This window comes from Hoplias malabaricus, chromosome 14, assembly GCF_029633855.1.
Source record: "Hoplias malabaricus isolate fHopMal1 chromosome 14, fHopMal1.hap1, whole genome shotgun sequence".
Lineage (NCBI taxonomy): Eukaryota > Metazoa > Chordata > Actinopteri > Characiformes > Erythrinidae > Hoplias > Hoplias malabaricus.
Window position 1 is genome coordinate 13662727 of NC_089813.1, and position 16126 is coordinate 13678852.

At 40.2% G+C, this 16126-nt stretch overlaps 1 protein-coding gene across 1 annotated transcript in view; it reads left to right on the plus strand.

Annotated features, from left to right (window-relative positions):
* Positions 1-4664: 4664 nt before the first annotated feature.
* Positions 4665-16126, plus strand: part of LOC136666289 (Fc receptor-like protein 5) — an 82048-nt gene continuing 70586 nt past the window's right edge. The window contains exons 1-2 of the mRNA XM_066644387.1: positions 4665-4974; positions 8338-8610. Of these exons, the coding sequence (XP_066500484.1) occupies positions 4665-4974; positions 8338-8610 (583 nt within the window). The remainder of the gene's footprint in view (positions 4975-8337; positions 8611-16126) is intronic.

Consider the following 16126-nt stretch of genomic DNA (forward strand, 5'->3'; position numbering starts at 1 on the left):
CAGACTGCAGTAGGTTCAGAAAATGACGTTACTGTGGGAATATGATGATGATTAAACATCACATTTTACAGAAAACCTGTGTTCCACTGTGACCCATGTTTCATCAGACATTGTTCTTCACTAAACTGGTTCAAGATCAGAAAGGATATTTTAGTGAACTTACAGTTAAACTAAAAGCAGGCCAGTGAACGTGAACGGTGTGTCATTATTTAGACTAAACCTGTCCGGATACTTTGTGGAACACTAGGCTGAGTGCTGAAGCCATAAACACAAAGGCTCAGCACAGAGAAGAACTGAACCCTCTGGGCTCTGAGGGCATTTTCTTGGTTGCTGTCCATTGGTCAGCTTCAGACACAATGTAGACAAACACAGGAATCCAACAGTTACACACCATGAGAAGCAGGTGTGTATTTCATATAAATCAACCCCTCTCTATAGCCTCATAACTCTGGGTACAAGTGGCGTTAGAGCTTTTGATTCAATGGAATCTAAAGAACAGAGTCAAGAGACACAAAATCTAAACTATACGTCATGCAGTTTCATCACAACAATATTAATGAACCCTCCTTCAACACGAACCCAATAAAACCTACATTAAATAAAAAGCTGCTGTAACCAATAAATACAAAATCGCTCAAGTTTATAGCAAAAGCAACTTGTCCCTCAAACTCTAGTCTGTGTCCAGACGAACAGAGACAGGGACGCTGTTACAGAGGTGGACCCACATTGTACTGTCCTCGATTCACAGAGATGATGTGACTAGACAGTCAGATTAACACATTTCTTCAACCATGACTCTAAAGACCTTTGCTTGTTTATCCACAGGTTTGATGATTTCTGAAAGGGTGAAACTGCAAAGCAATACAGTCTAATATTAATTCTTTTGACAACTGATATGAGAATATTAGTCTAAAGAAGAGTTCCATAAGACAAAAGTTCTCTCTAAACACAGAGAGTAGCTGACATTAAATGGAATTGCAATTTTATTTTAAAAATAAAATTATTAATAACATCCCAAAACATAAAAATACTGTACAATATAAATGCAGAGTCAATAAAGAGCACAAAATAATCTATATACATACAGAGGATGCTATCTGAGCACAGGATGAAGATTCAACTTCAACCAGATGAACAACTGATACAGACTGACTACTCTCCATGTATTACTCTTCCTGAATGACCTCATTTAACAAAGACAGAAAATAAAGCCACAATATTTTGATTCACCACAGGGGGCACTACTACATTTAAAATTATATTGCAATAGTTACAGGACACACATTTAGCTGAATCTTTGTGGACGAAGGTAAAAAACATCAGAAGCACAGATTCCCACCGCCTCTTTGCATCAAGGGCATAAAAATGCCAGTGTAGCATAATGAATAGAAAAAGATTAAAATCTGTTAGCCACATTAGCATTTTCACCATAGGATCTATTGGAAAGCCGTTAGCACATCAGTCTCTAATGTGTTTCTCTGCTCTTATGTCTGAATCTGATTGAGTTATTCATACACAGATCATACACAAGCTTCAGTAATCATCTTATTTCTTTCTTTGTTTTGATGTGTAAGAGTCTACAGACACAAGCCACATATTCCTTTGTCTCTGTTTCATTCTTTTTGCTCTGTTTACAAGGTAAATTATCGGATCCTGCTCTCCCTGTGATCTGAATGAGACTAGAACAGTGGCGATTGCTCTAAGACTGCAAGGGAAGCTCAGCTTCCACTAAAATGTCAAAAAATAAGTGATCAAATATATACTGTTGTGTGTACATGTCAGTGAATAAATATGCACTACAACGCGCTCAACGTTTGTTCAGAATCTACTTCTTATCCCTGGTAAAGACGCGGCTTTCCTCTCAATCATTCCCTTCACAGTGCTTTAAACAGTGAGGGCGCTGAGCGTCCACAGAGTTCAATTGCGAAGCAGCGAAGTGCAGCGAAACGAGACGAGTCATTGGATAAATGCTGGGCTTTGTCCCGCCCATCGGACGCTCAGCGTCTCTGGGGGTCTATGGGGCAGTGGGCTGGCCTCGGCTGGCCCGGACGCTCAGCTTCTGCATGATGATTGGATGATCTCTCTGAGGCTGAATCCCTTTTTGATTGACAGCGAAATGAGCGAATCAGCGATCCTTTGGTGTAAAGATCCGTGGGAGCACAGGCGGACACACTTCACATGGGCCAAGGCCGTTTAAGCAGCCTAGCTCTGCTGGCCATTGAGAGGACACTAGTCAAGTCCCTGGAAAAGACGCCTTGTTGGTACGACAGGGTCACAGATCATTTTCTTCAAAAGGAACGGAGGGTAGAATTTACGTATAAATAAATTGACACATTTTATGATGTAGGCCGAAATTGAGCTTCCCCTCCTTGAAAGACCAGCATCTGCCACTGGACTAGAAGTGTACACAGAAACAATAAAACAATTGAGATATCACAGATTTTACTTAAGTTGTGTGTCTGAGTAATGAGTAGGTCCCCAATATGACCGCTACATCAGCTGTAACCCATGTATAGAATATAAAGACCACATCCACACTTCTCAGACAGGTCTGATGAGAGTGCTCTGGAGATTGTGGAGGAGTGTTTATACTGAATCCTTCACATAACACCCACATTTATTATTTAAAAATAATTAATACATCAAGATGTGTTCCCAGGACCTTTAAACTCTATTTATTGATATTTTTATGTTTATGACACATCTACAATGATTTTATTTTCCACTTGATTCATGTGCTCATACACAGTGTATTTTTACTGTATTTTTAATGATAACAGCACCAGGTCTTTCAGATTGATTCTTCCTGTGTTACCTGCTGATGTTTCACACTAATACGTCATGTCCTCTGTTTCTCTCTCTGCTGCAGTGCTGGTTCTGCTCTTCCACCGCGGACAAACTCAAGGTGAATCATTACATGCAGCTACTGAACTCTCTCATTATCATTCACATACACTGAGTATTACAGAGTATTCTTCACATTGTAATAGCCATATGAGGGCACAGTTGTCTGGGGGTTTTGGTTCAGAAAGTTTGTTTTTTCTTCAGTAAATCATTAGTTGAGAAATGTAATGTGGACCCAGCGCTGTAGTAAAGTTTTGAGGGAGTGTGATCTACAATATGAACATGTTTTAATTCTATGACTAAATAATCAAGTGTGTATACCCCACCCAGACTGACTGTAACTCAGTATCACTGTAAGCCAGTGCAGGGATTTAAATGGTTATGTTGCAATGTAAACCCTATAATAATTTCTTGTAACGTTTTAAATCTACATTTGATGTGTACATTCTACATGTTGGATGTACAGCAGCAGCAGACACTGTGGTCAGAAACAGAACCTCAAAGCAGCTTTATTCTTTCACAATGATCAGAAATATTACAGTAATAACCCCTGCTATTGAAATATCTCTAGTGCAAAACTGCTACAAATATCACCAAAAATGTAATATAAAAAAGACAGGAATTATTATAACGCTTATTTTGAGTTTGTGAAATCTGAGAGCTCATAGTTTTCAAATTTCCAACCTAAAAGGATTCATCTTCAGCTGTGTGAATGTGGGAGAATGAACAGACACTGTGTTATCACTGATTTATCTGCAAAATAAACAATGAACATAGTTTTTGAGTTTTTTGGGCTGTGGCTAAATTCGTTTTTAAAGTGGGTGAAGGCTGTGGCAGTTTGGCAGCCATTGGATCAGAAATGTTGCATCAAACATCTTAACTTTGACTTTTTCTATGATCTTTGTGTTTGTCGAGATCATGCACAAGTTTGGATTCACACATAGAAAGCTGTGTTATTAATTCTGTGTCAGCGGACACACCATGAGGAAATGTGATCACAAAATAAACAAAGAGCTTCAGTTTCTCAGAGTTAACGTCTGTGACCTCATTTCAACAAGATCAGATTTTTGACGGATTTTTCCCACTAGAGAATCAGAAACTTCCAATTTCCTCTTGGTCATGAACGCAACACAGTGTATAAATAAGATTTCAAAAGATTTAGATTTCTTTTCACTTTGTTTTCAACAGCAGATGATGATTGTACTGTTCTTGTAGCAAATTGTGTGACACCGCTGCCCTCCACACAGGTGATCAGGGCTCAGTTCTCAGCTGGGGCTGGGGAAAAAAAATTCCTGGTGTCCTTGGAAAGGAGTCTTAACAGTGCATCCACCTTCTGTAACTTAACCATGTAAGAAAACAAAGTAAAAAACTAGAAATTCATTCCATGAATATTAAAATGCTTATTTTGGAGAATATATTTATGTTATAATAATTCTAATACCCAAATAAAGCTATTATAACTATTATAGCTATTATAAAGCTATTAAGTCTTTTTTTTACTGGACCTAATAATGCCAGACAAACATGGAAAATAGATACACTGCTCCAAAAAATAATGGAAACACACAATGTAACTCCAAGTCAATCACACTTCTGTGAAATCAACCTGTCCAGTTAGGAAGCAGCACTGATTGTGAATCAATTTCACCTGCTGTTGTGCAAATGGAACACACAACAGATAGAAATGAGAGGCAATTAGCAAGACAACCCCTATAAAGGAGTGGTTCTGCAGGTGGTGACCACAGACCGTTTCTCTGTTCTCATCCTTTCTGGCTGATATTTTGGTCACTATTGTCAGTGCTCTCACCCCTAGAGGAATCATGAGGCGGTGTCTACAACCCACAGAAGTTGCTCGGGTAGTGCAGCTCATCCAGGATGGCATATCAATGCGAACTGTGGCAAGAAGGTTTGCTATGTCTATCATCACAGTGTCCAGAGCATGGAGGAGATATCAGGAAACAGGCCAGGACACCAGGAGACGTGGAAGGGGCTGTAGGAGGGCAACAACCCAGCAGCAGGACCACTACCTCCTGCAAAGAGGAACAGGAGGAGAAATGCCAGAGCTTAGATATGCCATGGAGAATGTTCTGCTGCCTGCAACATCCTCCAGCATGACCGGTTTGGCAGTGGGTCAGTAATGCTGTGGGGAGGCGTTTCTTTGGAGGGCCTCTATGTGCTAGCCAGAGGTACCCTGACTGCCATTAGGTACTGGGTTGAGATCCTCAGACCCATTTTGAGAACATATGCTGGTGCAGTGGGCCCTGGGTTCCTTCTGATGCATGACAATGCTAGGCCTCATGTGGCTGAAGTGTGTCAGCAGTTCCTGCATGATGAAGGCACTGATGCTATGGACTGGCCTGCCCCTTCCCCAGACCTGAATCCAATCGAGCACATCTGGGACATCATGTCTCGTTCCATCCACCGACAGTTGCACCACAGACTGTCCAGGAGTTGACTGATGCTTTAATCCAGGTCTGGGAGGAGATCCCTCAAGAGAACATCCATCGCCTCAACAGGAGCATGCCCAGGTGTTGTAGGAAGGTCATACGGCACGTGGAGGCCACACACACTACTGAGCCTCATGATGATTCCAAATCCAGACCCCCATAGGATGATAATTTTGATGTACATTGATCATTTTTATGTTATTTTGTTCTCAATGCATTCCACTATGTAATGAATAAAAATTTTCAACTGGAATATTTAGTTCATTGAGATGTTATTTTAGTGTTCCCTTTATTTCCTTGAGCAGTGTATTTATTCCTTATCTACTACAAGCTTTATTCTGGTAAGTAGCAATGTTTTTTTTAAATTTTATAATGATTTTAATAGCACAGTAAATCTATTAATCATTCTTATTGGCACTAATCCGAAAACATGTGACATGAGTTAGTAATTTGAAGGCGCAGATCTCTGTAGTCTGTTCTGATTGGCTGAAGGAGGTTTCAGCTTCACTGCTTTATTCTGGGAACTGTAGTTTTGATTATTAACAGAGTGTGTTTGAAGACAGGTAGCAAGATTTGAAAGAGTGACAGATGCAAAGATTACAACATAGCAGCCGTCAGCCAGTATTTAAGAAAGAGTTTATAAACACAGTCAATGAATGAAGGCTGCAAGGGACAGCAGCCAAAAACTATGTCACCAAGTTGATCAGGGTCAGCTCTGTGTTGTTAAACTTCCTCAACATTGATTACACTTCTTTACATTTTAGTGAAAAATAACTGTTTATGTCCAAGATGTAAATGATTGATTTTTAATAATATTTCTACTTAGTGTAAACAAAAGGAGAGATTTTTCTCCTCCAGTTACAGTAGTTTTATCATTTTAATTAATTATTTATTTGTATGTAGCTTTTTTTCACATAAAGTCACTGAAGCCTGCACTAATCAGTTGATTGCTGTATTTCAGTTTTGTTGGTGTTGCATTTAACTTATTAGTAGTTCAGGACTGACTCTGCACTTGTTGAAAACAACACACAATATATGAACAGTAATAGTAATATTATTAGACTATGAACACTAACAAACTGCTTAGTCTGAGTTTACAGCGGGTGAAATAAATATTGAACACGTCACCAGTTTTTTAAGTAAATATATTTCTAAAGGTGCTGTTGAGGTGAATTTCGCACCAGATGTCGGTAACAACTCGTCCAATCCACACATGCAAAGAAATCAAACCATAGATGTCCATAAATTATGTGCAATAATGAGAAATGACCCAGGGAAAAGTATTGAACACATGAAGAAAGAGATCCAATGTTATGTCTGAGAGAAATTTCGTTTATGGTATTGGTAATTTGTTTGTTACCAAATTTGTTTGTCTTACAAATCATCATTTTGACAAGCACAATTAATTACCCAGTGTCATGTGTTTTAAAAACTCAATGTTATATATGTTTGTGAGGGTAAAAATGATAAACCGTATTTGTTATAATGATTTGCACATGTTCATCCATCTTGTATGTTCTTTCATTCATTATCTGTAACCTCTTACCCAGTTCAGGGTCACGGTGCGTCCGGAATCATGGGATGCAAGGCAGGAACACACCCTGCAGGGGGTGCCAGTCCTTCACAGGAGAACACACACTCACACATTCACTCACACCTGCAAACTCCTTTGAGTCTCCAATCCACCTTCCAACATGTGTTTTTGGATGGTGATGGGAAACCAGAGCACCTGGAGGAAACCCACGCGGACACAGGGAGAACACACCAAACTCCTCACAGACAGTCACCCGGAGGAAACCCATGCAGACACAGGGAGAACACACCACACTCCTCACAGACAGTCACCCGGAGGAAACCCACGCAGACACAGGGAGAACACACCACACTCCTCAGAGACAGTCACCCGGAGGAAACCCACGCGTACACAGGGAGAACACACCACACTCCTCACAGACAGTATCATTTAGCACAAATGCATGTACTGCAGTTTTTAATTAATGCAGCAAAAATGCCCTGTGTTCTTCTATGTTTATGTTGACATCATCATTAGTTACGTACTGACATAGTAAAGTAATCTCATAGTAAATTTACATGTGCAGCCAACATAATTTATATAGTTTTAGTAGAATTTATTAAAGCAAAGCCCCTCATAGTACGATTTCTTGCAAAAAGCAACTGTGTCCACTTCTGCACAGAGATACAAGGTTTTGTTCCTACTGTGACGATACATTACAATACATTACACAAGGTACTTGTGATCTTTGAACAGAGGGAGCAACAGCTGCAGTGAAAGCCCTGGCAGCTGAGAGTGGAGTCTTCAGAGACAGATTCTCTCTGATGTTTCATAGAAACTGTCATCCTTAGACACTGACTTCTTTAAAATGGATCATTCTGTTAATACATTTTTATTAATAATGAATTAAATGAATCCCAGACAAAACCAGAGTAAAATCATCACTTGATTAGTACAGGCTTGGGGGTGTGTTTTTGAGCCCCACCTCAGGTCACTGTCTGTGAGGTGTTTGGTGTGTTCTCCCTGTGTCTGTGTGGGCTTCCTCCAGGTGCTCTGCTTTCCCCCCACAGTCCAAAAACACATGTTGGTAGATTGAATGTGTGAGTGTGTGTTGCCCTGTGATGGACTGGGTGCAAGGTGGGAACACACCCTGGACAGTTTAGGATTGCGGTTACAAACAATGAATGAACAATTAATGAATTAATTATTTAATAATACTTGATTCAGTTTGTGTTTTTTGTGAAATAATTAAAATTATGTAATTATTATCATTATTAAAATGGTTGTAAACTGGAGGAGAAAAATCAGCTGTTAAAAATATGGAACACACTACAGAGAAAAACTAAATGTCACATGTTGCTATATTTATGTTAAAACAAACACATGTCCAATGTTTTACATCGAACAAATAACTGGTTACTTTCCACTAAAATATAAAGAAATTCAGTCCATGAAGAGGAAATGATGTTATGTTTGATCAGGGGACAAAGTTTGAAGAAAACTACATTGTAATTCATCATTTCATATCAACAGAATATAAACCCAAACTGAAAGTGCAGCCTCAGGACGCAGTCTTTACTGGAGACACAGTTACTCTGAGCTGTGAGACGCCAGATTCCACTGGATGGGAGTTTTACTGGTATAAAAACTCTCAGAATTTAGAACCTCCTCTGATTCCTGAAGATGGACGCATCAACAGAGTCAGTGTGACAGTGTCTACTCCAGGAGAAACAGAGTTCCAGTGTGCAGTGGGCCGGCCAGGTGACAGTCATTACTCCAGTGATCGCGTCCAGGTTACAGTCAGAGGTATGTATTGACTGCTACTGATTTCTATTTTACTAAAAACAATTCAGAACTGTGTGTGGTAGAAGGACGACATCCCCCTCAGTGAATCTCCACAGTGGAAGGAGAACAAATCTCTGAAATTAATCTGTATCAAGTGTGTGATGCCTGTATTACATAGTTTATGTTGTGTGCATTATAAATCTATTCTTTGCCTCTGTTATAGCATTAGACCCTTTCAGAACCATAGCTCACAGCAGAAAAACTGATTGTTTTCAGGAGTGTAGATAAAAGCTTTAAATGTTGTTTATCTGATGGAGACAGTTTTGGTGGTTTATCAGTAGTTCAGTAGTTTATATAAGCTTTTCTTTTATTATTTAGATGTTTCACTCTTTTCCACAGAACTTCAGCTCGTCTCATTACAGCTGCTTCATGAGCAAAATATCTGATCCACTGAAGTAAAGCTTAGTCTGATAGATAAACTACATTCAGGGTCTTCTGTAGTCGAACTGATGCATAAAACAGATGAAGATTCCTGTTTAATATTGCAACTAAGTAAATGAGCTCATATTTTCATACATAGATCACAGTCTAAATGCTCAGAATAATAAAGGTAGTGACACATGCGTCTGAGAGTGTAGTGATTCTGAGACTCTGAGAGCTGTGTGTAAAACTTACAGTTGTTTTTGACAGATTTCCTATAAAGAAAGTTGTGTTGGATTAAAACATTAATCCAATATAAAGGTCCAGTTTTATGAATAACACAAATTTAAACGGCTCTGTCTCCCCCATAAACAACTGGATAAACATTTACAGACAATGAACGAATGTTTGTGCTGACACTGTGTGAATAAACAAGACAACATTCAGGGTCCTCTGTAGACGAGCTGCTTCGTAAAACAGATTAATATTTATGTTTAATTGTTGTAAACTTAAATAAGAAAATTTTTATATTTTAAGTAATTATTAATCTTTTGTCTTTTACTTATGAATCACGGTGAATTTAAGTATTGGAGCACAGAAGAAAAATATACGATAAACAACAAAATACTGCAGGGAAACTACAAAAAATCTCAAAGGGACTTGTACTAGGCACTTTCCCACTTTAGTGAAACTTACATCAGATGAACTTTGCGTTTAGACAAAGAGAAGAAATAGAAGAAGAAGAGTAGGAATTGTCAGGAACGCTGAGTCGGACTGACGGAGGCGGACGCACACGCTAATAACACAGACTTTTATTCACAAGAAATCAACAAAACAAACACAAACGAACTCGAGGACAAACACGAAGCGAGGAAAGAACATGACTAGGAACGAGAACCGGAAATAACATGACTAGAGCTAGGAGACAAAACGACATTACTAAGAGTAGGAAACACAACGAGAACAAATGACCAATACAAGCATGTGACACCAGGGAACTTAAATACACCAACAGACGAGACACACCTGAAACAGATAACGAGGGTGACGGACAAGGAGGCGGAACAAAGGCGGGACTAGGACAACAACAAACATAGCCATGTGCTAAAAGAGAACATGGCTGGGAAAACAGACAGGACAGGACGAGGGCGTGACAGAAATACAGAATAAAAGTGGAGTACAAAAGAGATGATTGGTTGGTTCAAAACACAGATGTGTGTGAAAACAGCTCTCAAAATAAACAGATACGTGCATTTCCTTTTTTCAGATTCAATCAAAAATGGAGATACAGGGTTTTGTTCTGTGATGATAAACATTTTAGAAATATTTGAGATGTTTGAACAGTGAGAGTAAAGCCTACAGTGACAGTTTACTCAGCTCAGAGAGTTTTCACCTGAGAGAGAGTCACTCTGAGATGTGAAATAAAAAGTATGAGTGATGTATTCCACTGATGCCTCCAAATAAACCTTGAATTCATTTATTAGGTTGTTTGGGCTATGGCCAAATTTATTTTTGAATGGATGAAAGCTGCGGCATGGTGGCACAGCAGGGTAGTGTCACAGTCACACAGCTCCAGGGGCCTGGAGGTTGTGGGTTCGATTCCTGCTCCGAGTGACTGTCTGTGAGGAGTTGGTGTGTTCTCCCCGTGTCCGCGTGGGTTTCCAGTTTCCTCCCACAGTCCAAAAACACACATTGATAGGTTGATTAAGTGTGCGTGTTGCTCTGTTAAGGACTGGCGCCCCCTCCAGGGTGTATTCCTGCCTTGCGCCCAATGATTCCAGGTAGGCTCTGGACCCACCATGACCCTAAACTGGATAAGCGCTTACAGAAAATAAATGAATGTATGAAAGCTGTGGTGGTTTGGCAGCTGTTTGATCAGAAATTTTACATTTTACATCAAAAATCTTGATTTGACATTTCCTAGGATCCCTGTGTTTATTAACATCATGCTCAAATTTGAATATGATTCACATCAAAAAGCCTGTTATTAGCCCTGTGTCAGTGGATACACCATGTAGAAATGAGATAAAAGAATGAGAAATTAATGAGGGGAAAAAAGTTTCTCCACAGCCGCAGAGTGGAAGATACAAATAAGAGGAAATGTTTATGTTGTTGTAGTATTTAAGAAACAATTTTTTCTAACAAACAGACTCCTGTTCTGTGTTGCAGGACAGTATGTGCGCATATGTTCATTTTTAAAAGTTTAATACAACAAATAATGTCCTAATTTCCCAGTGATGGGTGTGTGTTTATCAGGTAAATAACCCTGTAATGAAGGGTCTACAGAGTGAACTGGATCCATTTGCAGGTTTTATTCACAAATACAACAGAGAGAAACAAGCTTAGAATCAAAGTCCAGATCAATGTCAGAGAAATCACAAGGAGGACAGTTTCCAGAGACAGATCAACAACCAGTGTCAGGGGCAGAGCACAGAGTCCAAAAAAGACATAAACACGAGGTAAACAAGTACAAGCCGCGATCCAAAAATCCCAGCGAGAATAAAGGAGCCACGATCAGAAACAGAAAAAGAGATTTAAAAACTGCAGGAGAAACCCGCTCAGAAATGTGCAGAGAATTCACACAACGCTGGGCACAGAGCTCTGTGGGAGAGAGAGGGGGGGGGGGGGGGGGTTTGAAGGGGGCTGCTGAGGGTCAACGGGAGACGGTCAACAGGGAGAATTAACGGCTGATGGGGCACCAGTTAATATTCTGGTGAGGAAGACCCCTCGTGGGCCGGATGGGAATTGCATGCCTTCTTCTAAGCACCTTTCTCTCTGGTGCGTTTTTGTTGAGAACTGAACGTGATATGGTTTGGTTTTGTTATAACAGTTTTCTTTAGATTTTTTCACAAGAAAGTGATAAGTCTAATTTAAACATTACATTTAAGTCTAATTAGACATTTTCCAGATCACTGCTTGTTCTGACATTGTGTGACTAATATAAAACACCACTCAGGGTCTTCTGTAGACGAACTGATCATAAACAGATGAAGATTCATGTTTAATTGTTGTAGCTGTAACTGAGAAAATGACTTCATCGTTTGAAATGACTTCATCATTTCATATCAGCAGTAAAACCCAGACTGAGAGCGGAGTCTCAGAGCACAGTCTTTACTGGAGACACAGTTACTCTGAGCTCTGAGCTGCCACAGTCAACTTCTGCGCAGAGATACAGGGTTTTGTTCCTACTGTGACGATACATTACAATACATTACACAAGGTACTTGTGATCTTTGAACAGAGGGAGCAACAGCTGCAGTGAAAGCCCTGGCAGCTGAGAGTGGAGTCTTCAGAGACAGATTCTCTCTGATGTTTCATAGAAACTGTCATCCTTAGACACTGACTTCTTTAAAACGGATCATTCTGTTAATACATTTTTATTAATAATGAATTAAATGAATCCCAGACAAAACCAGAGTAAAATCATCACTTGATTAGTACAGGCTTGGGGTTGTGTTTTTGAGCCCCACCTCAGGTCACTGTCTGTGAGGTGTTTGGTGTGTTCTCCCTGTGTCTGTGTGGGCTTCCTCCAAGTGCTCTGGTTTCCTCCCACAGTCCAGAAACACATGTTGGTAGATTGAATGTGTGAGTGTGTGTTGCCCTGTGATGGACTGGGCGCAAGGTGGGAACACGCCCCACATTTTAGGATTGCGGTTCAATTCAACAATGAATTAATGAATGAAGGAATTAATGAATCAATAAATTAATTAATAATACATGATTCAGTATGTGTCTTTTTAAAATAACTTGATCCGTTCCGTGACCCGGTTCGTAAGTAGAAACGTTTGTTTCTCAAGTCAATTTTCCCCATTTAAAATAATGGAAAAACAATTAATGCGTTCCAGCCCCACCCCGAAAGTCACCCTTTTTGCACTGATATATGTTTACAAAACTCTCAAATTAGTAAAAAAATACATGTACCATTACTAAAAATAAAAAAGAAATACAGTGGTAACAGTAATAAAAAAGAAATAAAAAAGTTTTAAGTTGTTAAATATCGCTACCATATGCGGCACGGTGGCGCAGCAGTTAGCAGCTCCAGGGACCTGGAGGTTGTGGGTTCGATTCCCGCTCCGGGTGACTGTCTGTGAGGAGTTGGTGTGTTCTCCCCGTGTCCGCGTGGGTTTCCTCCAGGTGCTCCAGTTTCCTCCCACAGTCCAAAAACACACGTTGGTAGTGTCCGTAGGTGTGTGTGTGTGTGTGTGTTGCCCTGTGAAGGACGGGCGCCCCCTCCAGGGTGTATTCCTGCCTTGCGCCCAATGATTCCAGGTAGGCTCTGGACCCACCACAACCCTGAACTGGATAAGCGGTTACAGATAATGAATGAATATCGCTACCTTGAAGACATGACGACTGGCTGGAGGTGGGGGGTGGGTGGAATAACGGAGAGTAGGTGGGTGAATGTGTGGAGACGAAGCGTAGATACGGCTTAACTTAGCACGAATTTCGATGTCTGCTATTTACTACAAAACTACAATTTGCTAATCTTAAAATCTCACTCAAGTCTGGGCGCGCTGGGAGACTCGCCTATTGGGGTCAATGGCCATTTCTAGAGTCATGGTTCGTTGGTGGAGGCAAAAAATATTCAAATGCCCAGTTCATATCTTGGAAAGTTCGTTAGTATAGGCGTTCGTTAGTAGAGGTTCCATTGTAAAATTATGTAATTAATTAATTCATTCATTATCTGTAACCCTTATCCAGTTCAGGGTCACGGTGGGTCCAGAGCCTACCTGGAATCATTGGGCGCAAGGCGGGAATACACCCTGGAGGGGGCGCCAGTCCTTCACACACACACAGTCTGTTGGAGATTAGAAGGTCGCGAGAACCCTTTCCAGTTTGACCCTAGAAGGGTCACAAAAAAGGTTTACCTACACTGAGTGGTTTTCTTCAAACTTTATGATGACCAGAAACACCATTAAACCAAAAGGTAACATGAGAACTAACTCATAAAACTCACCAAGTGAGGAGACCCAAGACCCCCCGCAGCATTTATCATCCTCAGCTTCGGATTTAATCTCACCGGAGAAGAAGACCAATTCCTTTCTTAATTTAAAAGAATGTTAATTAATCTATAATAACTAGTATAGTTTGTGTACCTACATCAATATGCTCAATGTATTAACGCTCAAATATATATGATGTATTAACTCAAGAATGTTTTATCCGGAGCAGAGTTAAAGATTTGGTCTCTGGGGGAACTTGAGACGGTCACGTGCCCCAAACCCAGTAGCCAATCAGAGAACGGCTAACTCCCAAGTGGGCGTAACGGCGCCACATAGCAAACAGTAAGACGGCCGAAAGGGAGTGAGTCGCAAAAGCAAAGAGGAGTCGAAAAGGGAAAAAGAGTCGCTTAGAGAGTTGAGCTGCTGAACGGAGTCGACCTATATCGGATCAACGGAAGATAAGAGTGATCTCTGCCTCTGGACATTCTGAAAGACTCTGAGAACGGACCAATCTTATAAACTGGAACAGGGGACGCTCTGGTCAGTTTAGCAGTACGTGTAGCATAATTGAGTGATTGAGTCAGATATTTAAACCTGTAGAAATAACACCACGGTAAAGTTAGTTTTCTTTTCGATATTCGGTTTTCCGGCGTCAATAACTTTTCAAAATAAGGTTATATCTGACACAGAGTTACATATTCTGAATGGTACGGACACAGAGAACAATGCACACTGTTTTTATGGACGCTCCGGTGCATTTGATATATGCTCCTTTTCCTTTCAATAGCTAGTGTGCATGATTAGTGTGATTAATGTCTACAATGCACAGCTGTATTTAAAGTCTTATGTAACTTGGTTGAAAAGTTATTAAAAAATAAATTTAAAAATTCATTAAAAAAAGATTTTTCCATCCATCAATCATTTTATTGATAAAATAAATCATGTGCATGATATCAAACACAATGTACACTTTATATTTAAAAAATAAAGGCTTAACATTTAAAAGAACAGATTCCAAAAACAGAATTACAGTTAGAACTTTAACATTCTCTTTAAATAAAGCTTTCTGCTTCTCTACTTCTTACAGTCTCTGGTATTCTTCACTGTGTCCACAGTCCTCACTACCTGACCCCTCCTGGGTGAATCAGATCAGACAGACAAACAGAGTGAGAGACAGACTGAGAGTGAGACAGACTGAGTGAGTGAGTGAGAGAGTATGTGTGTGTGAGAGAGTGAGAGACAGAGAGAGAGAGAGAGACAGAGAGAGAGAGAGAGGGAGAGACCTAAATTCAGAATTTAACTGTTAATGAGAGGTCAGTATGAAAACACATTTGGTGTGCATTCTTCCCCATCACTCCAAGTATCTAACACGGCCAATCTGATGTTTATAAACACAGTGAAAACGAAGCTATTGAAGATTGTCTCCTGTTGTTAGCGGCGACAGGAAAGTACGTATTTAATCGTATTTACGCAAATTAGGCTGAAAGACGATGGTGTGCATTTCTGTAGACAGAGTCTAGAAACGAATGCACTTTGTTGCGATGTCAAAAACGGTCTGTTTTTTTAGCTATTGAAAGGAAAAGGAGCATATATCAAATGCACCGGAGCGTCCATAAAAACAGTGTGCATTGTTCTCTGTGTCCGTACCATTCAGAATATGTAACTCTGTGTCAGATATAACCTTATTTTGAAAAGTTATTGACGCCGGAAAACCGAATATCGAAAAGAAAACTAACTTTACCGTGGTAGAAATAACTCCGTCAGCGCCAGCCTCAATTTACTTTCTTGTTTATCGTTTTTTATTGCCCGGTCAAGTATGTCAAAGCGTTTTTACATACGGCTGATCAAAGCAGGTGAAACTTATTTTTGGCCAGAATAAGAGATCACCTCTGAGATTAGTTAATATTTAGTATATTAACTTTATATACAGACTTCAAGACGTCACCTCTGAATTCGAGAAAAAGAGAGCTTCTTTGGACGCCCCCTCGTTTCAGGGAAATCCCAACCAGGACAGCTAGCCCAAGAGGGTAGTCCCCAACTGACGTCACAATGCTCTGAGGGCGCCTGAAGCAGCTTGCCCCCTGTAAGTGACACCTCTTTAGCGAGCCCAGCCTCAGCAGCTCCCACTGGGAGAACAGGACGAGCCAGGGCTTGGACCCTCTGCTGCCCCCGCA